Here is a 24,116-nt window from a genome sequence, read left to right on the forward strand (position 1 = left end):
TCCATGACAAAGCCTATTTTTTTTCCACTTTCTGAACATTAACTGGTACAAAGGCTGGCTGTGGAATTTCTGGAATATCATGTAATTTTTGAGAGGCGTATTCCAGACAGGGAAAGTCAAGGAAATTGTATATTTTTTCTGTAGAAGTCATGGAATATCAAACACGCCCAACTGAGGTGGACCTGGTTACCCTTTAGAAAAACAACATTAACAAACCAGGAAGCAATCAAACTTTTAGGTAATGGAAGCGCTCTGACTTTGTTATGGAAAGTCGTGGTAAAGCCATGGAATTTGACACCCGGTGGGAACGCACTATGAGCACAGCTATCTGTAGTTTTGAGAACAGCGAGTACAGGACTGGAACAGGATGCTGGAGGAACAACAGTGACGGGGCAGAGAGGAAGACTGATGGAGAACAACAATCCATTTCCTCCCCGACATCTCTATTACTCACATGAGACCGGGCTGCTGTGATGCCACACACACACACCCCTGCACAAACACAAAGACACACAAATAAACGCACACACACACACCATAAACCGTGGAAAAGCCTTTTAAATTGTACCCATGAATAATACAAGTTCCTCTTTAAAGTGCTGTAACCCACTGCCAGACAAAGGCCTAATGGTCAGTGCTGGTCAGTATTAGAAGAAAAGGAGGAGCCTCTACCAGATGCACCTCCGTTTCAGGGGGGGGGGGGGATTTCACTGTTGCACAAACATAATATCTAACTTAATAGATGGGCTGGCGTCCTGAGGTCGGTGGTGATATTGAAGTGAGACTTTTAAGTGCTTCGATTGGGTCTCTTGATGTATTGTTGTAGGAAGCTTAATACAGATGAAGTGTTGTAAGTGCATAATGCCCATCGAGGCACAAAGACAAGTCTGCTGCCTATCTATCCTCCTGCTCCAAAACATTTTTAGGGATTCAGTCTCACCTGAAACTGATCCTGTGTCAGATTTCAATGATGCTCTAGTCTCCAGTTTATCCTGACTCAGATGTCTCTGTTTGACCCGGCCTCATCTGTGAGGTCAGGTAGGATGTGATAATTCTAAATTTAAGGGGCAAAATTGTCGCACATCAGTGGATCTGACTTTGAGAAGTCCATCCATCACCTTGGCAGCCTAAAAATGAACACAACCTCTGGGTGTTGTGCAAATAGAAAGTGAGGTTTTTTGAAAATGCTTTGAATTGTCAAAAAATCCATTCAACTTGCTATAACCAAGATTTGTGTCCGTGTAACCCTAGCAAATTGCTTTTTTCAATGTGTTCCTTTGAAGGTCTTCCCTGGAAATGGGAACTGTTTTTTAAAGGTTTTTAAAGGGTTGGTGTATTTCAGTGCAGGAACATTGTGAGAATGGTCCGGTGACCCAATTGTAAAAGTCTGAAATTTATTCAAATAAGTGGATCATCTTTATGATGAATTTACCAGCGAGGTATGTACGTTTTACGAAAAGCAGGGCATTATTTAGCGGCCAGATTTTGCAGTGGAGTTTAGTGGGAAGTTGTGTCCTTTAACAGATAGAGAACTGTGAGGGCAAATTGCAGGCCAGCATTTCTTAAACAATAGGTCGCGTCTCAAAGTGGACTGCAGGCCAAACTCTGCTTGGTCTTCACATGACAACAGTATAAGCATGCCTTCATGAGCTTTTTGTGTCGAGATGAGCCTAAAGTCACTTTGTCTGGTTCTTGTGCTGAAAAGGTCTGACATCCATTGCTGTAGGCCTCTCCTTTATACTTCCTTGACCTGCTTTTTGATGCTTTCTTCACTAGACCCACACAGGGTTTCAGAACGGCAGTGATCAACAAGCTAAGGAGTTTATTTTGATTGTTTGTTGGTTGCTATGGCATTGTTTACTTGTTGCTACAGTGTGCGGTCTGCGGGGTACAGTGGTATCGTCATGTGATGGGGCCGACAAGGCCGAAAACGGGTTTTAATTCCATGCTTTTTTCTAACCTTCATAAAAGACATGCTGATGTGCTCTGGTCACATGATGGCAGTTTCTGCTCTTGGGGCAAAAGAAGCCGAGTGTGTTTGCTGTCTGTTTCTGTGTGCATGTTTGCTTATGTGCGGGTTTTTGTATCTGTGTGTGTGTGTGTGTGTGTGTGTGTGTGTGTGTGTGTATGACAGACCAGGTTAAGTCAGAGCCTGGGGGTTCTGCTCTGTATTCCCACTGTGGTCTGTTGTTAATGCTCCTGTTAAAGCTACTGTGGCTTGGCAGCTTCACCTCCTGTCTGTTCAAACTCAACCACACACAGCGTTTCTCCCTACGAAACGCTGGTGGAGCGAAGAATTGTTACATTTCTAGAACCAGACGCTCTTCCAAAATGTTAATTAAATGCTTAGAGAACTGGCCCCTTTAGCCCCATTGGCCTCGGTCTTAGTTGTATTTATATATTATAGGTCAATAAGATTGGATGTTTGCATTTCGTTTGTCATCACGCCTTTTTGTAATGTTCAGCATTGAAACTGTGTGTGTGTGTGTGTGTGTAGTGTACTGTATAGGCCAGGCTGAGCCAGCTCCAGGTGGTACTAAAGTGTTTCCTGTTGAGGTGAGGCTGAATGGCTGATGACAGAATCTGTTATTGTAGCTGTATATCTGGATGCTACATACCATAGAGGTGTGTGTGTTGAGTTCAGTTCAGTTCAACAGCTATCATTTTATATTTTGAAATGGCTGAATTGGAATGGAGCCTAAACTGTGGTCTTATATGTTTTTTTCTATGTGAACCAAATGGAAACATGAGATACATCCTTCAAAGTGAGGACTTGTAGTTGGTTTGACGAGGGTCTATTTTGGGGTTAGGGGCTTAGACTTGGGGTTAGGGATAGAATTTAAGATTAGAGTAAGGGTAAAGGTTGGCCATTTTTAAGGCAAGGATTAAGTTTAAGGAATGAAAGTTGCCAGTGGAGGTTTTCACCAATATAGCAATGCATACAAGTGTGTGTGTGTGTGTGTGTGTGTGTGTGTGTGTGTGTGTGTGTGTGTGTTTGTGCGTGCATAGATGCACGTGTGTTAAACCATTATCATAAGCAGTTGCAGTAGAGCCAGCTGCATCCATAATGTGAGCCCCAAGCTAATCTGCCATGCTGGAGTTGAAAAGTGTTTGTGATTTGGGGAAGGGGGATGGGTGTGCGTGTGTGTGTGTGTATGCGTGTGCGTGTGCGTGTGCGTGTGTGTATCTGATGAAACCAAAACAGACGGGGCTGAAGCAACATCTTGCCTGCATATCGACTCCCATCTCCCGAATTCTCAGCCATTGGAATAGGAAGAAATAGGAGAGAGCAAGGGCATCCTTTCTTTATTGAGATGCACCCCAAGACACCAGGGAGCTGTAATCAAATAGGCCATCAGATGTTCAGTGGAGCAAACAGTTTGTCAGACACACAAGAGAGTGCACACACACACACACACACACACACACACACATACACACAGAAGAGCATCTCAGGAATGCAAAGTCCTTTCTCTTCAAAGCGGTGACACATTCTCCCTCTACAGTACGAGCCTGCAGAATCTCTCTCTCTCTCTCTCTCTCTCTCTCTCTCTCTCTCTCTCTCTCTCTCTCTCTCTCTCGCATCAGCATCAGGCTGCTCCATCTCTCTGCTTCTGTATTTAAACAAATGATAGAGGAGAGCGTTCGGTAGCATGACACACTACTATTAGTAAGGGAACAGAACTGTGTGGGTGAGGGTGAGAGGGGGTGCGATTTTTAAGGCTGATTTGCCGCTGGTTTGTGTGTTTGTACAAGTCATGCAACCGGATGTTATCTAGATAAACTCTCTCTCTCTCTCTCTCTCTCTCTCTCTCTCTCTCTCTCTCTCTCTCTCTCTCTCTCTCTCTCTCTCTCTCTCTCTCTCTCTCTCTGTGTGTTATTTGGTCTTATAGTCGTTCTACCAGTATAGAGGAGGAGTTGGGGCCCTTGAGGCAAGCAGTTTGCAGATTTGCATACTTTTACCTCTGAACTGGTCGCAAGGTTAGAATAGAACACAATACAGTTGTTCCTGACCGCTTTCCTTTTCTTTTTCTTTCCATTTGTCACTGTGTATTATGCTGAGTGTGATGTCCAGCAATAGGATGTTGTTTATTGGTAGGCGAGCTGAGGGCACGACACAGGAAAGACACTGTGTTGTGTCTACACCCCCAGAAATTGACTAAACAGACTAGACACAATAGGCTATTTTAAGTAAAGAAACTGGGTTAGTGGGTTGATTGATGCGTGTCAGAATAAACATTTGGGTTACCGACTTTTCTCTCCAACAAAGGCCCTGTGTGCTTGATGGGATGCTGCTTGTTCCATGTATTGCTGTTAAACTAAACTTTCAACTAAAAGGGTTCCATACCAAAATCTATAAACTTTGGAACACAAATAGTACCTGAAATTGATTAATTCATGTTTAAGAGAGATGGCCTCTTTCATGTCCAAATGTTGACTAATATGAAAGAAAAGTAGGATAGCTAACAGATTAAAGATTGGTAATAATGTAACTCATTTTCCAAAACATAGTAGATAGATATTTTTATTTGTGTAGCACCAACACTGGTAGGGTCAGCGGTTCTACTCTGTGCGGTTCATGGTACTAACTGTGCCACTGCTCTCTTCCCACTTTAGAAAACCCATCTTAGAAATGTACACACTCAAGCTACTGAAAGCAACAATTAAGGAAAATGCTATCAAATGCCGTACTTTGCAACTATGTCAATTGGTTTTCCCCATTGAATGAGTTAGCTGTACGCTTTGAAAGGGAAACAGCCCTAGAGGAATGTCCCCTATTACTACACTGAATTGATGGAATTAAGTTAATTAATTGAACCCACTAGCATGTGTACACACACACACACACACACACACACACACACACACACACACACACAAACACACAAAATGGCTTGTATTAAGGCTCATGATTGTCTGTGTACGGTTTCTTGTTAATCAAGCAGACAGAGACACAAAAATCAGATTTTTTTTTACGTTGGCTGTGGGGAAACCAATTTCTCTATTCTGGTGTATGGAGCATTTTCCAAACAAGGCTCCATGAAAAGTCTGTTTTCACTTGTGTCTTTATCTTCCTCCCTGTATTCTCTCTGTCCTTCCTCTCCATCTCGGCCACTTTCTCTGACCTTTTGTGCTTTTTCCCTGTTCCTCCCCTGTCTCTCCCCCTCTTTCAGAGAGGAGAAGAGTGAGCAGCTTTTGGACACCAGACAGGAGCTTGAGAACATGGAGGTGGAGCTCAAGAGGCTTCAGCAAGAGGTAACGCCATTAAAGAGTCATGCACACACCTACACACACACACACACGACTTCAGTTCCCTCCACCTGCTCTTCCCTCCTCTTTCCAAGTGCACCCAGTGCTTTCTTTCTGCTGCGCTGCCAGGCTGTAATCAGGCAGCTAAGGGCCTTAGCTCATTATGGGCTATTAGAGCTATCTTTAGTTTAGCAACAGCCTGACATGGCTTTTGATTTAGAGTGGGCGGCTGGCTGACTGGATGCAGTAAACAAGGTGGATGAGTTCAGGCTGGGGAGGAGTGTGTGTGTGTGTGTGTGTGCGTGCAGTTGTGCAAGTGAACGATTGAAAGAGTGTGTGTGTTTGCTCTTTTTCATCTGTTTATGTAACAGACAAGTCTCAGTGGCTCAGATATTAGTGGTTCATAGCTAATCTACTAACCATAGAAGATTACAGTCAGCGTTAATGAACCCACTGACTTATAAAGACGTCTGTGTTTGTGAGTGAGTGGGTGTGTGTACATCTGTGCGTACGTCTATGTCTCTTTGTTCCTGTGTGAGTCCTTTTCTGTGTGTATGCTTTTGTGTGAGTCTATAAATTATGTGTTTGTGAGTGTACGTTTTTATTTGAAAGAAGAGATGGGTTTTCTGTGCATGTACACACATATAGTAATGTATAGACGCATAATGTGCATAATTTCCACATATCCATGCTGTGTGTGTGTGTGTGTGGTTCCTGCAGAGCTACCAGCTGCTGTCGGACGCGCGGTCGGCCCGGGCGTACCGCGACGAGCTGGACGCGCTCAGAGAGAAAGCCATCCGCGTGGACAAACTGGAGAGCGAGTTGAGCCGATACAAGGAGAGACTTCACGACATTGAGTTCTACAAGGCCAGAGTCGAGGTACACACACACACACACACACACACACACACACACACACACTTACACACACACAGAGCGTCAATTGATTTCTGATTATGATTGCTTTCTGGCACTATCACGCAAACCACTGGAGCAGTGTTTGTGAAAAGACAAGTGTTGGGTGGTTTGTTGTAGTGCAGCTGACAATAGAGAAACAATCCATTCATTGAAATGGGAACAAGTCCTTAAACTAATCCTCAATCCAAATATAAACACATAGAGTCAGAGCACATAAAAGCTTTGTCAACCCAAGTACAAGTTTACTAATTGTTCTGCAGTTATCACTACTGCTGCTACTACTTTTGTTACTGTAACTATGACTGTTGCTGCCATTACTACCACTATTGATGGTACCATCGCTGTTAATTCTACTTATTATTGTTATTGATAGTACTGATTGTAATAAAAACAATGATAATACTAATTTTCTCAAGAGGATCTATCCAAAACACAATTGTGATGATTTTACAATTTATAGAAGTTACGGTGATTGTTGCGGTGTGAGTTTTCTTTAACCAGTGCTGTGTGTTGATGTGGTGCTGGGGTGTGTAGGAGCTGAAGGAGGACAACCAGGTCCTGCTGGAGACCAAGACCATGCTGGAGGAGCAGCTGGATGGGAGCAGGTCCCGGTCTGACAAACTGCACCTCCTGGAGAAGGAGAGCCTGCAGCTCAAATCCAAGATGCATGACCTGGAGATGGTGAGCTGGATGGATGGATGGATGGATCAATAAATGAATGATGGCTAGATGAATCGATTGATGGAGGAAGAAGGGAGGGAGAGTGGAGTGCACAGAGAGAGTGATTAGATAGGGAGCCTGCAGTTCAAGTCCAGGATCTGGAACATGGAGTTGGTAGTAGAGATATAAAAAAAAATTAGATGAGTAAAAATGAAACAAATGAAATGAAAGAACAGGGACACCTCAGCATCTGTGTATCCAACATTTAATCATTTCAGTATTCATGCATGTTACGACTATTTCCTGAGATGTTGGAAACACCTCTCATGTGTCTGTTGTCTCCAGGAGCGGGACATGGACCGCAAGCGTATGGAGGAGCTGTTGGAGGAGAACCTGGTGCTGGAGATGGCCCAGAAACAGAGCATGGACGAGTCGCTGCACCTGGGCTGGGAGCTGGAACAACTGTCCAAGACTCCCGATCTGACCGAGGGTAAGAAGGGTAAGGAGTGGCGGAGAGTGAGAGTATGACTGTATTGGCAAAAACCTGTGTTTGCAGTGCGGGATAGGGGAGGAACGGGGAGAGGATCGGGTGAAGGGAAAGATGGGGGATGGAAGGCAGGAGCCAAGGATCCAGGTTTCTGTGTGTAAATTGAGAGCAGGAATGAGTAACAGAGTAGGGGATAAAGAGGTGTGATAAAGAAAAGGTTAAGGAGGTAGAGGATTGGAAAGGAGGAGAGGTTGGAGTAGGTTTGAAACATCACTCTGCTGAAGTTTTAACTGAACAGGTAGTGAAGACAGGTAGGGGACTAGAGAGGTTGGACCGGGCCTGGAGGCTTCAGATGGCCAACAGACCAGACTCTGGCCCGTGGCTCTTGGCCCTGGCTTCCTCCCCGGCCCCAGACCCCGGTGCTTAGGCCTTTGCCAGCTTCCACTGGGTTTTCTCTCCACTCGGTTAAGTCCTGTAATTAATATTCAGTGGCTCCTGGAGGATAATCTGTGAGTTTGGATTATAAAGACTGCTAAGAGGGTTAACTAGCCAGGGATCTGGATAAAGACCCTGTTTGTTAAAATAGCAGTTAAAAGGTTTAAGGATGGCAGATGTAGTGTAGTGAGAATATAGTGTGTGTAGTATGATTAGATTTTTTGATGGACTCGTCTTAATGGTATTGACTTGATAGTAATTGAACCTTCATGGTATCTGTGGCATAGACATGTGACATTACAGTTGTAATCAGACAATTAGGTGCTTTCTTTTTTTTGGTTATTGATGCATTTTTGCCCAGATGTGTTTGTGTGAATTCTGTCTTTAAAACCATGATAAATAATCCACTCAACCTTTTCCTGTCGTCCCCCCAGCACCCCAGAAGTCTCTGGGCGAGGAGGTGAATGAGCTGACGTCCAGCCGCCTGCTGAAGCTGGAGAAAGACAACCAGACCCTGCTGAAGACGGTGGAGGAGCTCAAAGGAGCAGCCGGTCAGGACGCCTCGGGAAAACTGGCCAAAGCCGGCCAGGAAAACCAGAGACTGACCAAGAAAGTAAGCAATGGAGATTGTACTACATATATAAAAGGTTGGGAAAGAAGATTTTAACTGATTTCTGCAGAAAGGGTTAGGTAAGTTGAGGTACGTTGAGTGAAATAGTCAGCCTCTAGGATAGTTTCCTCAAGAGAGGTACATTTTGTTTGGCAATTCTTCACAATAGCCTGTAAAATTAGATTTGCATCATGAGAAATATTACTTAATAGTTTGCAAAGCTCTTAGATGGTATCAGGCACCGAGGCTGGATAGATATGCTGGAAAGTCCAGTCTGCTGTATAAGCTAGAACAAGCAAACATGGTCAAAACAAGTTGGGAGAATGAAACAGCTTGCCCGAGGCTTAGTACATGGTAAATAAAAAAAAAAAGAATTTCCTTTGACCTGAAAAAGAGAGAGATGCATAGGTGTGTATGTAAATGGATTAATAGAGATAGAACAGTATCTGTCTAAGACTTAAGGTTTAGAAACTGTGTCCTCCATTCTTTGTCTTTTTCTGCAGCACTGTTTAACCTTGTTTGAAAGTGCTGTATAAGTTTCTATCCCTCATCAGATTTAGCACCAACCATTCACATTAGCATCTGGGACCAGCCCTCTATAATATATCACTAAAACACTTGGCTTTCAGACATTTTCACTCAATGGCAGGGAGAAAGGAAAAGGCAAAAGAAAGAAAGAGAGGGGATAGAGAGAGAGAGAGGGGTGGATAGGAGGATGAAAGCAAAGCTGTAAATCCAGGCAGCCCTGCATTGCTTTTTCTTTGCCAGTCTTTGACACTCAAACGCCCCTCGCTAAGAGAAGTCTCTCAGCTATTTTCAGAAACATAAGCCTCTCTCTGTGCCCTCTGAATAAAAAAGCATGGAAATGTGTTTTTCTCTCACAAAGGCAAGAGGAAAGCCAGAGTGAGAAATTTATTTCTGGGTGGCACGGAGTCTAGAGCAAAACACATAAAGATGTGAATGCAGCTGGTAGACTTGAACAATAGAAACCGTCTTCTGTGTGTGTGTGTGTGTGTGTGTGTGTGTGTTTGTGTGTGTTTGTCTGTGTATGTGTGCACATGTGTGTTTATGTATGTGGGCTGTATTCTAAGTAGCTACAGTATATCATGGGTTCATAATTGCACCGGCTTGTCTAGGGTTCACTCAGCGAGCATCTATGCAAAAAGTGCTTATTATTCAAACATGCGTGCGTTTGTCCCAGATTTTGTGTGTGTGTGTGTCTGCGTGGGCAATGGGCATATGGATGTGCCAACTGGGTTTAATCAGTAGAAGCAGAAATAGGAGACAGAAGAGGTGAAATAAAGGCAACTATGAAAGTTTGCTCTGTGCCTCTCACTCTGTCTCTCTGAAAAACTAATTAGCCCTTCAGTATGGGAGGTACACAACCTGATGATGGCTTGTGATGAACCCCATGGTGACAACAATGTACCCTCCTATCACCCAGCACCCCAGCATTTAGCCTCGGTGACAGCTACTTTAAATGCTTTGGCTTTTTCTGGCAACGCTATTCCTACTGGGCAGCCCAGACTTTGGATGTCTTTGGGGCTGGATATTGTTGATGCTCAGGTTTTGCTATGCAGGTCTGCAAAGTCTGGAAATGTATGGAAAAATAAATGTCTTTTAAAAATGTGGGAGTTGTTTGAATGGTCTGAAATGGTACAGGAATTAAAGTGATTTTTAGTCCATACACATTGGTTAGGCAGTACACATTTTATTATAGGGTAATATGGTCTTGACGGTCATTACCCAACCACTATCACCATTTATCATATGAAATACCAACCAAAACCTTCAAATCCAATCAAGAAATTAAGGTCCAGAATTTACAAATGTTATCTTAATTTATTATCTTATTTCTGTGTGTGTGTTTGTGTGTGTGTCTGTGTGTAGCTGGAGCAGCTGGAGAGTGAGTTGACATCAGACAGAGAGTCTCTCCGCAGCGCCGAGTCGCTCAGCACTGACCTGATGAAGGAGAAGGCCTTACTGGAGAAGACTCTGGAAACACTCAGAGAGAACTCCGAGAGACAGGTATACACACACACACACACACACACGCGCACACACACACACAACAAATGCGAACAATGTTTACATGCACACACTAATTAACTATATTAAGATGTTAGAGGATATACTCATACTTTGACATACTGAACAGGGAACATCAGGTAACTTGTACTAGAATGAACATAAAAGGTTTTGGAATGAAAGCCTGATTGACAGTAATTTCTCATAAGCGTATTAGTTTTCCTGCATGCCACGTTATTAAATTAATTAATCCGCTGTCCTGTAGATGACGTCAGCAATTTCACTCCCTTCAAAACTGTAGTTTTATTGCTCACATTGTGGTTTATGTTGTTCCCATGTAACTTTCCTACAAGTTTTCGACTGCTGAGTACTATTAAACATTAACAACATGTAGAACAAACATGTTGAGCTTTATGCATGGCTGTCCTGGCTCATGAAAATTCAGTTACTAGCTGTCCAAACCAGTTAATATGGCTCTGTTCCACATGCCTTAATCACAGTTTGAATATTCAGGTAATGCCTTATTCAATGGAGCATAATTAGATTAACATGTTAATTGAATAATGTCTTAATCTGAGAATTATCATAATAACATTATTAGTATTGGTAATGACATGCATGTAAACAGTCCATATACATTACAGGTTTGCATGCATATGGTCTAATACACCAAAACTCTCACACACACGGCTTTGAGACCTTGCGTCACACATGCAGCCCTCTTCACAAAACCTTTATTGATTCTTATTCCAAGAAGCTCCAACAAAATAACTTGACTAAGCTATTGGATTTGGCAAAGTCTAGATTGAGTTTTCTTTAGCAGAGAGACAGTCTTTGTGCAAGTGAACTGCCTTTGGCACAGACAACTCTTTAGTGGAGTTAGAACTATGTTTTATTGAGTAGACAGATTTCTGCTGCTCCGTGCCCCAGATGCAGTGGCTTGCCTGCGTCTGGAGGGACTTCATAGCTGTTAGACCAAGATCTGACGGCTTTGATCAGGTTAAACATCTGATTTGTAAAATCCTGCCTTGATGAGCTACGGAGGCGTTCAGAACGCACCGCTCATAGACGTTTTACACAGCAGGCAGCAGGCACAGATTACTGTAGGCAATCCTATCCAGATGCTTCATCAATGTAAACATTATGAAAAGTATCTTGTGCAGGATGTTTTCAAAATACATAATTTTCAAATTAATTGCAATGTTCTATAGTCCCTCCCTGTAAGATGCTTTGTATTTATACATTTCATTGCTCTCCCTGGAGTTCTTGAATGTCAACTGGAGAACTTTCTAACTGGACCAAATTAAAATTTGAAATATAACCTCGTTATAGCGACAGTCACATTCCTCCTCTGAGCATCAGCCAACACCACAACTGATTTCACCACAACAGACTGAGATGAAGTACTGTGTAGCCTCTTTTAGATGCTGTCAATCAATAGAATAACTTTTCATCAATGTCACCAAGACAAATGACTGTAGTAATTTGGATCCATCAGTCTATTATTCACTCAGTCATTAAATCTCTGATGTCCCCTCCCCAGCTGAAAGGTCTGGAGCAGGAGAACAAGCACCTGAGTCAGACCGTGTCGTCCCTGCGCCAGCGCTGCCAGGTGGGAGCCGAGGCCCGGGTCAAAGACGTGGAGAAGGAGAACCGCGTCCTTCACGAGTCCATCTGCGAAACCAGCGCCAAACTCAATAAGATGGAGTTTGAGAGGAAACAGCTACGTGAGTGACATGTTTGTTTTTCCTATTTTGTGAGAAACCTTCGGTCATTGGCTTCCTTTAGTAAAAAAAAAAATCAATATCAACTTCCTTGTTTGCTAATTTCTTGAATCTAACTAAACTGAGTTTCCATCTAAATTTATGACAAGTTCTTGCAGTGGCTAATAAAGTAATCTGGCTGTTTATGCATGTGTGTGTTTGTTTTTGTGTGCAGGTAAGGAGCTGGAGGTGTTGAAGGAGAAAGGCGAGAGAGCAGAGGAGTTGGAAATTCTGATGCAGAAGCTGGAAAGGGACAACGAGAGCCTGCAGAAGAGAGTGGCGAGTCTAGGCATCACCTGTGAAAAGGTCTGCTGCATTTTGCTGTCTGTCTGTTCAGCTGTCTGTCTGCATGCTGGTCTGTCTGTCTCTCTGCCTGCTTGTCCCGTTTCCCCAGATGGTCAAATGCTTACCAGACATTTACTAGACCTTAATACCCTTAGTTTAATATTAGCGGATTAGATGTATCATGGTATGGCAGTTATTATCCAACTCAATTAAGTTATGATGTAGCAATGGTCACATGTGAAACAGACTCATTTGCACTCCTTTTAATGTGAAAATGTGTTTTTTTTTCTTTAGCATTTTTTGTTATCACTGTCAAAAGTTAGACATTAGAGGAACTGAATAGCTTGTAAAAAGAAAATATAGAGTAGCTGCCTTAGTTGCCGAGACTTCCACTTTGTCAGGTATCAGATCTATTTCATGATATTATTCCTTTAGATGTCGGCCTCAGGGAGAAAGAGCTGTGACATTCATTAGTTAAGACTTGCTGTATTTGATTTATTTGATGTACGACATGATCTCCTCTAGTCCTGCAACAGAAAAAGATAACTCTTCACTTTAGTAGTTGGGACTTTCTGTTTGATGTATCAGATCGTTGGTATGTCCTTATCCCCTCTTGGCGTTATCCTTGGAGGAGGAGATCTGTACTGCAGACTTTCTGGGTTGGATGTAGCTGCATAAATGCATAATCATACATTGGTAAAATCAGCATTTTCTAACAATATTTTTGAACCCGTGCCAGTGGGGAGTAATTAATTGGAAAACTTCAGGCTGTCCTGACATGAGCTCATCAGGTCAAGCTGGGTCCTGTCAGCTTCTGGCATTAATGTGAAGCTTTACTCCTTATCCTCATCCACTACTTCTGTGTATGTAGGTGTCTTCCTTGGAGAAGGAGAATACTGAGCTGGAGGCAGAGGGCCGTCGTCTGAAGAAGAGGGTGGACGCTCTGAAGAACATGGCCTTCCAGCTGGAGGCTCTGGAGAAGGAGAACTCCCAGCTGGAGCAGGAGAACCTGGAGCTGCGGCGCTCGGCTGAGAACCTCCGGTCGGTGGGGGCCAAGGCCGCTCAGCTCGAAGCCGAGAACAGGGAGCTGGAGAGCGAGAAGAGCCAGATGAAACGCAGCCTGGAGCTGCTCAAGGCCTCCTCCAAGAAGACTGAGAGATTAGAGGTAAGACTTAAGGACTGCCAGTCATACGATGAGCACTACAGCTGGTACTTCTCTCGCTCTTCAGTTGCTGTACTACAGAATAAGAGGAGCCAGCTAAAATGCAACCGTGAGCTGTAAAGAATTTTCTTTGAGAAGCTGGCAGTAGTGACAAGCACTGCTAATCATACTATTATTATATTTACATTATTCAGGGTTCCCACACTCCTGGAAAACCTGGAAAAGTCCTGGAATTTTAAAATTGTATTTTCCAGGCCTGAAAAAGTTATGAGAAATGTCACAAAATGCTGGCTCTGAAACAAACTAGACCTCCCTGTTGGAGAAAAATATTGTTGGTTGTTGACAGAGTTAAAATATTATAATCCTTGATTTTAAAGTGAAAAACAAACTAATGCTTACAGTTAGTGTAGTTGATGGTTACTGTTTAATTCAGTCTTATAAAAATTTGGTCATGGAAATTTTAAAAGAGGTCATGTAGAAGTCATGGAAAAGTTTTGGCATTTCATCAGTGAAAAGGGGTTATAGCTATTGGTAAACGGAACCAGCTCAGACATCTGCTGATGGATACTTCAACAACAGAGAGAAAGATTTCATGTGGTTACCACTACTGGTTGTAGTGTCTCATCAACAACAGCAGCATGAAACAATAAACTGCATATATTACTGCCAAATTAATAATATTGAGTTATGACAATTCTGTGTGCAGGTCCTTACCAGGACCTGACTACAGAGAACCAGTGTCTATACACAAGGTCTTTTAAAACAGCTGTAGTATTAGAGGCATCTTACACATTGCATATTGTTAATTTCATATCACGATTTGTACAGGTGAGTTACCAGGGCTTTGGCATAGAATAGCAACAGGGAGCTGCAGCAACTAGTTCATGAATGCTTTTAATATCCTGATCTGGCTATTCCTCTCCCAGGTGAGTTACCAGGGCCTAGATACAGAGAACCAGCGCTTGCAGAAGGCTTTGGAAAACAGCAGCAAGAAGATCCAGCAGTTGGAGGTGGAGGTCCAGGAGGTGGAGGCTGAGAATCAGACCCTCCAACGCAACTTGGAGGAGCTCAAGATCTCCAGTAAACGCCTGGAGCAGCTGGAGCAGGAGGTAGGCAAAAATACACAGTGTTTCCCATACATTAATTCAGCTGTGACCCATCTGTTTTTGAGAAATGGCACCCTGAAAAACACAAACCCATATTAGGGCCAATGTTATATAAGATAAATAAGAAATGTTTTTGAACGGCACCCAGCTCTGGAGCAGGCATAGAACAGGCAGAAAATCCTGTGGGATACATTGCTGTAGGTGGTATGACTGACATAGCTTCAGTTACTTTTCTGGGATGGACTGATTTTTTCCCTGGCAGAATGGGGCCAATCGGATTGTCCCAAAAGTGCAAACCCCGCCCATCGTGTGTTCCAGGCAGACTAAAGAGAGTGTGTGTGATATAACTGAAAGGGTGACTCAGATCTGGTATAGAAAAACGTTTGATTCTGTTCTAACAGTGTCATCACACATCACTGTCATATCAATTATATGGACATTTTGTGATGCACACACATAAGATTCTTAGGAATTGAGTGTAAATTTTGCTCTTTCCACATGGATTTTACAGCTAGGTATCAGAGGTTTTGTAAGAGCTATTTGAAAGTTTGGCACTGCCGCTCTATTGGCACCAGGACAGGGCAGCCACTCTTTTAGTTCATGCACAAAAAAATTGCAGCAATGTTTTCCAGCAGACTTGGATTATCCCAGATTATTTATCAAAACAGATTTTTGGCCCTTTGAGTTAATCTGTCTCCACTTTTAGCCAAATGTGTATTTACAGGGCATTTACACCAAAAGTAATCCTATCAGATAATGTTTACTCATCCATCCGCTCTATCTCCATCGCTTCCCCAGAACAAGACACTGGAGCAGGAAAGCTCCCAGCTGGAGAAAGACAAGAAGCTCCTGGAGAAGGAGAACAAGCGGCTGAGGCAGCAGGCCGAGATCCGCGACTCCAAGCTGGATGACAGCAACCAGCGGATCTCCACCCTGGAGAAGGAGAACCGCACCATGGGCAAGGAGATGATCTTCTTCAGGGACTCCTGCACCAGGGTCAAAGACCTAGAGAAAGAGAACAAGGAGCTGGTCAAACAGTCCACCATCGATAAGAAGACTCTGGTCACACTCCGGGAGGTAAGAGGACAGTCTCTGAAAACACAAGCACAAACTTTATGAAAGCCTTAAAGTTTCTCCAAGGTGTCCTGAGTCCTGAGACTGAACTTGACATGCTCCTAAATTTGACTATCATAATGCTTCCTTGGTGTTGAAAGTGTCAAGCAAATTTTAAAAACGTCAAATGGCACTTGAAGAATCGATTTATAAATAAACTGTTTTTTAGTCGCAAAGATGTATAATTACGGGAAACTGACCTTTAGCAGATGTGTGACTGTGTGGCCTGAAACTATTTTTCATCAAGCACTAGTGAAAAAGTAAAAGTTTTCTTTAAATTACTCGGATGTTGCTGAAGAAAATATGGAGAACTAATATGATTATCAATGGGAATTGATTACAAAGTTTACTGATAGTTTATGTATTATATGAGCAGTAATAATGACCAGAACAGCCTATTAGATCATCATGACTTTTCCATTAGGATCATAAAACCTGGTTATTGATTAATAAATGGAAGGTGGCAATGACCTGCAAAGTCACTCAACTGTGTGTGTGTGTGTGTGTGTGTGTTAATGTGTGTAGGAGCTGGTGAGCGAGAAGCTGCGGACTCAGCAGATGAATAACGATCTGGAGAAACTGACCCATGAGTTGGAGAAGATTGGGCTCAACAAGGAGAGGCTCCTGCATGATGAACAAAGCTCTGATGACAGGTATCTCTCTCACAAACACACATCGAAACTAAACTACACACAAACCAAAATAATTACTCTTTTGTGATGGTTCTTAAAACTGTTTCAGCCTGGAACCCAAATGATGAACCCAAATCTCTCATTTTGGGATCAGAATCGTTAAAAGTTAGCAGTACTTTTGTTATGTGGGACTCCAAAAGAAACAGGCCTGTGACCCATTTTAGGTTTTGGTGCTATAGTTTAAATTAATCCTGGTGTATTGCAGAATCATCCTGTGAGCCAGTATTCTCCTCCACCTGCTGCATTCTTGTCAAGAAATCGTTTGGCCTTGATACATTGTGATGGAGGCTTTATCTGTTGTTGTATTGAGGATAACAAATCTGTGTTTACAGGCTGGACACACACACACACACATACACACACACACCACACAGCTAACTCTCCCTGTGTGCTCAGGTTCAAGTTACTGGAGTCCAAACTGGAGTCGACTCTGAAATCTTCTCTGGAGATTAAGGAGGAGAAGATCGCCGCCTTAGAGGCCAGACTGCAGGAGTCCTCTAACCTCAACCAGCAGCTCCGCCAGGAGCTCAAGACGGTCAGTCACACACACACACACACACACACACACACACGCACACACATACACACACTCATGCATACACAGATGCTCACGTACACATGTGCACAAACCTGTAGGCTAAAATATCTATATGTGCCCTGGAACACACACACACACACAAAGAAACAAACATACACAAAGAAGCAAACACACACACAGGCCATGGGGCCACAATAAAGACACAGCATAGAAACACATGCCACAGAAATCCACGTCCCACAAAACAAAAATACCAATCTGCCAGCTCATCCACTAGAGAACAGTGTGTACCAAAACCTTTCCCCTGCAGTCTAAAACACTAAAAACACCGAAAACACTGAGGGCTTCTCAAGGCCAATATATTATTTATTCATCCACTCTTCTATCGCCAGTTTATCTATTTATGAGGCGGCATGAGTCTGGGAAAGAGTTGGGAGTGGATGGGAGGATGACGGCTTCCCTTTAGGGAGGCCTTTTTGTTTTGAACATGCTGACGCAAATCCCATCCAAGGCTTAAGAGTTGAGTGGAAAGGTTGAGGCGTTTGTGAATGAATTTGGCGTGAGCGTCAATGGTGAACCTCTGATGGATCCTTTCCACTATTATTTTACCATTACTCATTTCACACAGTATTCTGGATAGTGTTCTTACTCTACTATTTTCATTTAGTATGTCTTCTCCATCGAATCAAACCTGGAAAACGGTATCACATCCTCAACCATCTTGGCATTTTCAGGATCCTGATGTTGGAGGAATAAATGTCAATATATTGAAAGGGGCAAATCCTACACATCGTAGTGTACAGTTTGGACATGAAGAATGTGCGTCCAGCATTTTGACTCCTGTCCCTCTCTCTCCAGGTGAAGAAGAACTACGAGGCGCTGCGTCAGAGGGAGGAAGAGGAGAGGATGGTGCAGAGCTCGCCCCCTAGAGGAGGGGAGGACCCACAGTCCATCAGTAAATGGGAGAAGGAGAGCCATGAGACCACCAGGGAGCTGCTGAAGGTCAAAGACAGACTCATCGAGGTGGAGAGGAATGTAAGTTAACATCTAACTAACCTCAAAAAGTGTCCAAATGTAACATAGATTTTCCTGTGTGAATGAGGTACACACACATATGACTTTCGTACATTTTTGTATACGTTTGCCTGTTTTTAGAATCTATGTCCCGTATCCTATTTATGTGTGTGTATTTTTCCCAGAATGCCACGCTGCAGGCTGAGAAGGCGGCCTTGAGGAGCCAGCTCAAACAACTGGAGACCCAAAGCAGCAACCTGCAGGCTCAGATAGTGGCCCTGCACAGACAGACTGCCTCCCTGCAGGAGAACAACACTACACTACAGACACAGAATGCCAAGCTACAGGTAAACCAGCAAACACCCTAAACCAGATAGTGGCTTCACAACAGCTGACTGCTCTCCTACAGAGAAACAATACATTACAGATACAGATCGCCAAGCTACCACTATACTAGTGTACAAGCTAACCCTACATACTTAAGCACTTTGTAAGTAAATTTGTCCTTTGTTTTGAAAAGTGCTATATAAATTCTACACAGTTCTATTGTACTACACCGTATATAATATATAGCCTACAACACTGCATTACAAACACAGAATGCAGAGCCACTGATATACTAGCACCTCTCTCTACCTCCCTCTGTTTGTAGAGAGTTGCCTTCCCTTGGTGGATGGATTTAGACTAGCAGTCCCTGTTTGGAAGCCATTCAAACCCTGCTTACATCAAGGCCACAGGATTTACACAGGACCATTGCTGCTAGTTGGTGTGTGTGTGTGTGTAGATAGGTGTGTTCTGTGTGTGAAGGTAAAGAGGGATTTGATAGTGGCAATACCACTGTGACCACAGAGGAAACATGAAAAGAAACGGCTTCCTGCCAGTGTTTTGTGGATGGAGTTTACAACTAAGGGAGAATAAGCAGACTGGATACACAGCGCCCCCTAAAGACCAAAAATAGCATCAACTTACTTACCCATCCTTTGATGTTTGATTTGAGGAGTTCAGTACTGTTACTCCTAGCAGATCACTATGGTAAAATAAGGATCAAATCAAATAAGGATGTTAAAAATTGATGACTCACTCTGCATGTTAAACTGCTCTCAAATCCCTCATGTCCCCTCCTTTAATTTCCCTCCTCTCCTCTTATCTCCTCATCTCCTCTCTCCTTTCTTCTCCTCTCATCTCTGTTTCCCCTTTCCTCTGCCTCCGCTCTCCCCTTTCCATGCATCAACACGCTCTGTGTCCTCCTCCTCCGTCCTTTCCTCTCCTCTCCTCTCCTAGGTGGAGAGCTCCACCCTGAGCTCGCAGGGCGCCGCCCTCATGGCCCAGAACGCCCAGCTGCAGACCCAGCAGAGCAGCGTGGAGGGCGAGCGGGAGGGAGCGCTGAGGGAGAAAGAGGAGCTGAGGTCCACCTACGAGCTGCTCCTGCGCGACCACGAGAAGCTGGCGGCGCTCCACGAGAGGCAGGCCTCCGAGTACGAGGGCCTGATCGGGAAGCACGGCGGCCTGAAGAGCTCCCACAAGAGCCTGGAGCAGCAGCACAGGGACCTGGAGGACAGGTGAGAAGGGGGTGTAGGAGCACCATGGGATGGGGACATCCTGGGGCTCAAGTCACATACCAGTTTAAATCTCATTCATGACTTTTGTTGCACACTCTCTTTTTGTCATGTTTTGTGCAACTTTCCATTGTATACTGTCTGCTGAACCAAAAAGGCTATCTACACAAAATGCTAAAGAATCCTAAAATGAAGCATGCTGAGTAACACACACATGCACACCTGGGTGGACATGCCATAGTGTCACATTCATTAGCCCCTAAACTTTTTTTTTATGCTAGTGGGCATTTTTAATGACAGTTGGCAGTCCACTTACCTTTAATATTATATGTTTATTCAGACAGTTGGAAAGCATTTGTGGCTCCAGAGATAGTGGACTTAACCACTTGACAAAGTGACGAGACTTGTCTAAGCCTTAATATAATTCTAACCCTAACCCTTTATCTTAAAACAAGACTTTGCTTACTGAAACCTTCTGTATTTTCTATTCTTGCGGATGTATTTTGACCCCACAAGATATGTGCACTCATTGACACCCATACTATACACACATGCATGATTTCTCTCCTTTCCTATTGGAGCTTGGAATCCACTGCTGAAAACTGCTTGCAACATATGTTTGTGTGTTTGCTCTTGTGCAGGTACAAGCAGCTGCTGCAGAGGAAGGGGGAGCTGGAGGAGCTGGAGCGAACTCTGAAGGAGCAGCAGGAGAAGATGGTGTTGGAGAACCAAAGCCACCAAGCCACAGCCGACCAGTGCAAACTACTCAAAGAGGAGAATGACAGGTCAGTCCAAACTGGGGATTATACATTTTGACTTTGAGACTGTACCGACCTTAGAATAATGGTTTTGATTTTAAACTGATAACCATGGTCAGTCAGATGCAGCAAGGGTTGCAGGTTGACAAAGTCATTTTATGCTTGTATGTTTTCAGACTGGTTAGTATGTGCATGTGTGTATATGTCAGTCTGTCTCTTCACATATTTGTCGATTTATTGATGAGTCTCTCTCTGCTCCCTCTCCAGACTGAACAGCACGTATCGTCAGCTGGTGAAGGACAACGATGCTCTCCAGCTGGACCACAAGACCGCCAAGACCCAGCTGAACAGTGCCAAGCTGGAGCAGACCAGGCTGGAGGCCGAGTTCTCCAAACTGAAGGAGCAGTACCAGCAGCTGGACATCACCTCCACCAAGCTCACCAACCAGTGCGAGGTGAGGAGACGCGCACTTGTTCGGCTCATTGTCTTTTCTCTTTTGCTCTTCTCTTCTCTTCTCTTCTCTTTTCTACTCTCATTCTTACTTCTCTATTCTCTTCCCTCTACCTTTTTTTGTCTACTGTCTGATCTCTCCTCTCCTTTATCAGCCACCATTCATGTATTCTGCTCCTCATGTATTGTGAAGTGTCCTATGTATTCAATATTTGTGCTTATCTAAAAGTTGTATTTTGGGTGACCCATCTCTATATATGTGTGTGTGTGTGTGTGTGTGTGTGTGTGTCAGTTCTTGAGCCAGCTGTCTTTTGGATGGTTTACATCTTTGATGTATCATGTTTGTGTGTGCGAGCATGTGTATGTGTGAGTCGGGACCTGTTGTTGAGGCAGCTGTCTTCCATCTCTTTAATATATTTCTGTGTGTGTGTGTGTGCCAGTTGTTGAGCCAGCTGAAAGGGAACCTGGAGGAGGAGAATCGTCACCTGTTGGACCAGATCCAGACCCTGATGCTACAGAACCGCACCCTGCTGGAGCAGACCATGGAGAGCAAGGACCTGTTCCACGTAGAGCAGAGACAATACATGTAACTACACCACTTTATGTGATCCTCTTTACACCTGGCATTAACATGTGTCTCATGTTTGGTTTGTTTCTACATATTATTTAGCTGGATTACATTTACACTGGACATTAAAATGTGTGAAATCTGATTTCTCTTTCCCTCACAATTACCACACACATCACTTCATCTTGTAATACTGTATGTGCATTCCTTAAAACGGGCCGTAAACACCTTGTCTTGCTAGTTCCCCATCTACAAGTAATGCTCGCCAAGCTTATTTCCAGTTAATTACATTTAAACTATGTGTGGACTGGAATCACATTGCATTTACGCTTTCCTGTTGATGTGGCCAAATTCGACCTGCTGAGGCTGTTTGGGTGATATGATCTTTAGAGCTGCAACGATTAATCGATTAGTTAACTATTAAATTAATCGCCAACTATTTTGATAATCGATTAATCGGTTTGAGTAATTTTTTAAGAAAAATAAGTCAAAATTCTCTGATTCCAGCTTCTTAAATGTGAATATTTTCTGGTTTCTTTACTCCTCTATGACAGTAAACTGAATATCTTTGGGTTGTGGACAAAACAAGACATTTGAGGACGTCATCTTGGGCTTTGGGAAACACTGATCGACATTTTTCACCATTTTATAGACCAAACAACTAATCGATTAATCGAGAAAATAATCGACAGATTAATCGACAATGAAAATAATCATTAGTTGCAGCCCTAATGATCTTCGATGCATTTTGGGTGTATTTACATCTGGATTGTATACGTTTTCACTCTTACATAGACTTGACTCTTCTTACTGAATCGAATCTCCTCTCCTCTCTCCACCCTTCAGAGACAAACTGAATGAGCTGAGGAGACAGAAGGAGAAGCTGGAGGAGAAGATCATGGACCAGTACAAGTTCTACGACCCCTCACCTCCACGCAGGTAAAAAGAGACTTCATCTAGTTTCATTCTGTGGACACAGGAACACCAGTACAACATCATTCTATCTGGTTAAAACACACCAAAGCAGCAGGGAACGTGTCCAAATATGGAGTTATTTTGTTGGAAGCGTCTGGGTTCACATCTCAGTGTAAAATGACTCGGACATAAATCCATGAACTACTCAAAAACAAGTCAGTATAACATAGAAAACATGGGTCTGTGGTGTTTAAAAATGTTAAAAATAGTGTTTGCTTGTTGACTAGAGTCTGACTGAGGCTGGGGAATGGCAGAAAACACTCAGACTGTAGCCTCAGGATGGGATGTATCAAATATTGATGGTCTGCAGAGCTTTTAAACATCTGAAGTTTATATGGCAACATTTTGATTTATAGTATCATTGACGGGAACGGGTGGTTCAGAGGTTGGAATAAAGCCAGGAAGTCCACATATGAAACAAATCAGAGTTACAAAGCCATTGTTTAAGAAATAACAAATTTTAAGCTTATAAAAACTCATGGTCTATAAATATTTTAACAATTAATAATTAGTCAATTTATGTGGGGTTGCATTCACTTTTTTTGCATTCACTTTTCACAAGTTTTCTTTTGATTTCTTGTTCCTCTCTCTCTCTCTCTCTCGCTCTCTCTCTCTCTCTCCCTCTCTCTCTCCCCCCTCCTCCTCCCTCCGTAGGCGCGGGAACTGGATCACTCTGAAGATGAGGAAGCTGATCAAGCCCAAGAGCCGGGAGCGGATGCGCTCTCTGACCCTGACTCCGTCTCGCTCGGAGTCCAGCGACGGTTTCCTGGCCTTCCCTCCGGACAGCCAGGACAGCTCCTCCATCGGCTCCGGCTCCAACTCGCTGGACGACACGCTCACACACAAGAGGAGCAGCAGTGAGTGCATAAGCGTGTTGGATACACATTAGAACAACATACACACACACACGCACATGCATGCATGCACACACACAGATGCAAGATTCAAGATCGACTTCATTGCCATTTCAACCGTGGCTGCTAGATGCTCAGGATAAAATCTGAGACAGAACAAAAACAAATCTACTTCCCATTACAAAGACTTGCATCATACAATTCCACAATCAATCGAAAAAATATATAATCAATCAAGCAAAGGAGAAGCACCAGTGACAGACACATGCATACACTAATTCATACACACGCGGACACAAACATAGAGGAGAAGCAGGAGCCAAAACCAAGACAAACAGTAGTATAATCCTATTGAAATTTAATGCACTTTGACAGACACATGATCACACACTCCCCTTACATGCACACACACACACACACAACACACTGCTGCTTGGTGTGTGTGGGTTTGTACGGTTGTGTACTGGCTGCGTGGTTGAATGGGTCTTTCCTCCCCTAACTGCTCCTCTGCTTCTTTATCTCTCTCTCTCTCTGCGGAAAGGGAGGAGAGGGCAGCAGGCCCATGCCCAAGGGCAGGGGTCCACCAATGGTATGCTGCGGACTGGGAGGGTGGGCGGGGCTTGTGACCCGACTGTCCTGTCATTCGGGGCATGTTTGCGTGAGTCCATTGTCTGTGTCCATCAGCTGTCCTAGAGGTTACGGTCGAGCTGCGCGGCGCCCCAAGGTTGACTCTTAACTCCCGGACCTGGCCCAAAAAAAAGTGGTTTGATGCATTTCCTATGTTTGAAACAACATGGGGAGCGCTTGATTTCTCTTACCTTATGTAAGTGATGACCAGAGAGTTGGAAAAACATCTAAAATGAGTAGTGTCCAGCCTTAGAGACCTAGAGACTC

At 43.5% G+C, this 24,116-nt stretch overlaps 1 protein-coding gene across 1 annotated transcript in view; it reads left to right on the forward strand.

Moving 5' to 3' along the window:
• ccdc88ab (coiled-coil and HOOK domain protein 88ab) overlaps nucleotides 1–24,116 on the forward strand; it is a 78,229-nt gene that overhangs the window by 44,524 nt on the left and 9,589 nt on the right. Inside the window, exons 9-30 of the mRNA XM_071900072.2 lie at nucleotides 5,175–5,256; nucleotides 5,971–6,129; nucleotides 6,703–6,849; nucleotides 7,174–7,318; nucleotides 8,185–8,363; nucleotides 10,251–10,388; nucleotides 11,932–12,115; nucleotides 12,327–12,457; nucleotides 13,308–13,601; nucleotides 14,525–14,707; nucleotides 15,503–15,781; nucleotides 16,343–16,470; nucleotides 16,906–17,044; nucleotides 17,906–18,082; nucleotides 18,247–18,408; nucleotides 19,343–19,620; nucleotides 20,259–20,402; nucleotides 20,643–20,829; nucleotides 21,266–21,411; nucleotides 22,240–22,332; nucleotides 23,023–23,225; nucleotides 23,764–23,811. Coding sequence (XP_071756173.2) covers nucleotides 5,175–5,256; nucleotides 5,971–6,129; nucleotides 6,703–6,849; nucleotides 7,174–7,318; nucleotides 8,185–8,363; nucleotides 10,251–10,388; nucleotides 11,932–12,115; nucleotides 12,327–12,457; nucleotides 13,308–13,601; nucleotides 14,525–14,707; nucleotides 15,503–15,781; nucleotides 16,343–16,470; nucleotides 16,906–17,044; nucleotides 17,906–18,082; nucleotides 18,247–18,408; nucleotides 19,343–19,620; nucleotides 20,259–20,402; nucleotides 20,643–20,829; nucleotides 21,266–21,411; nucleotides 22,240–22,332; nucleotides 23,023–23,225; nucleotides 23,764–23,811 — 3,626 coding nt within the window. The remainder of the gene's footprint in view (nucleotides 1–5,174; nucleotides 5,257–5,970; nucleotides 6,130–6,702; nucleotides 6,850–7,173; nucleotides 7,319–8,184; nucleotides 8,364–10,250; nucleotides 10,389–11,931; nucleotides 12,116–12,326; nucleotides 12,458–13,307; nucleotides 13,602–14,524; nucleotides 14,708–15,502; nucleotides 15,782–16,342; nucleotides 16,471–16,905; nucleotides 17,045–17,905; nucleotides 18,083–18,246; nucleotides 18,409–19,342; nucleotides 19,621–20,258; nucleotides 20,403–20,642; nucleotides 20,830–21,265; nucleotides 21,412–22,239; nucleotides 22,333–23,022; nucleotides 23,226–23,763; nucleotides 23,812–24,116) is intronic.

This window comes from Centroberyx gerrardi, chromosome 15 (genome assembly GCF_048128805.1).
Source record: "Centroberyx gerrardi isolate f3 chromosome 15, fCenGer3.hap1.cur.20231027, whole genome shotgun sequence".
In the NCBI taxonomy this organism is placed as follows: Eukaryota; Metazoa; Chordata; class Actinopteri; order Beryciformes; family Berycidae; genus Centroberyx; species Centroberyx gerrardi.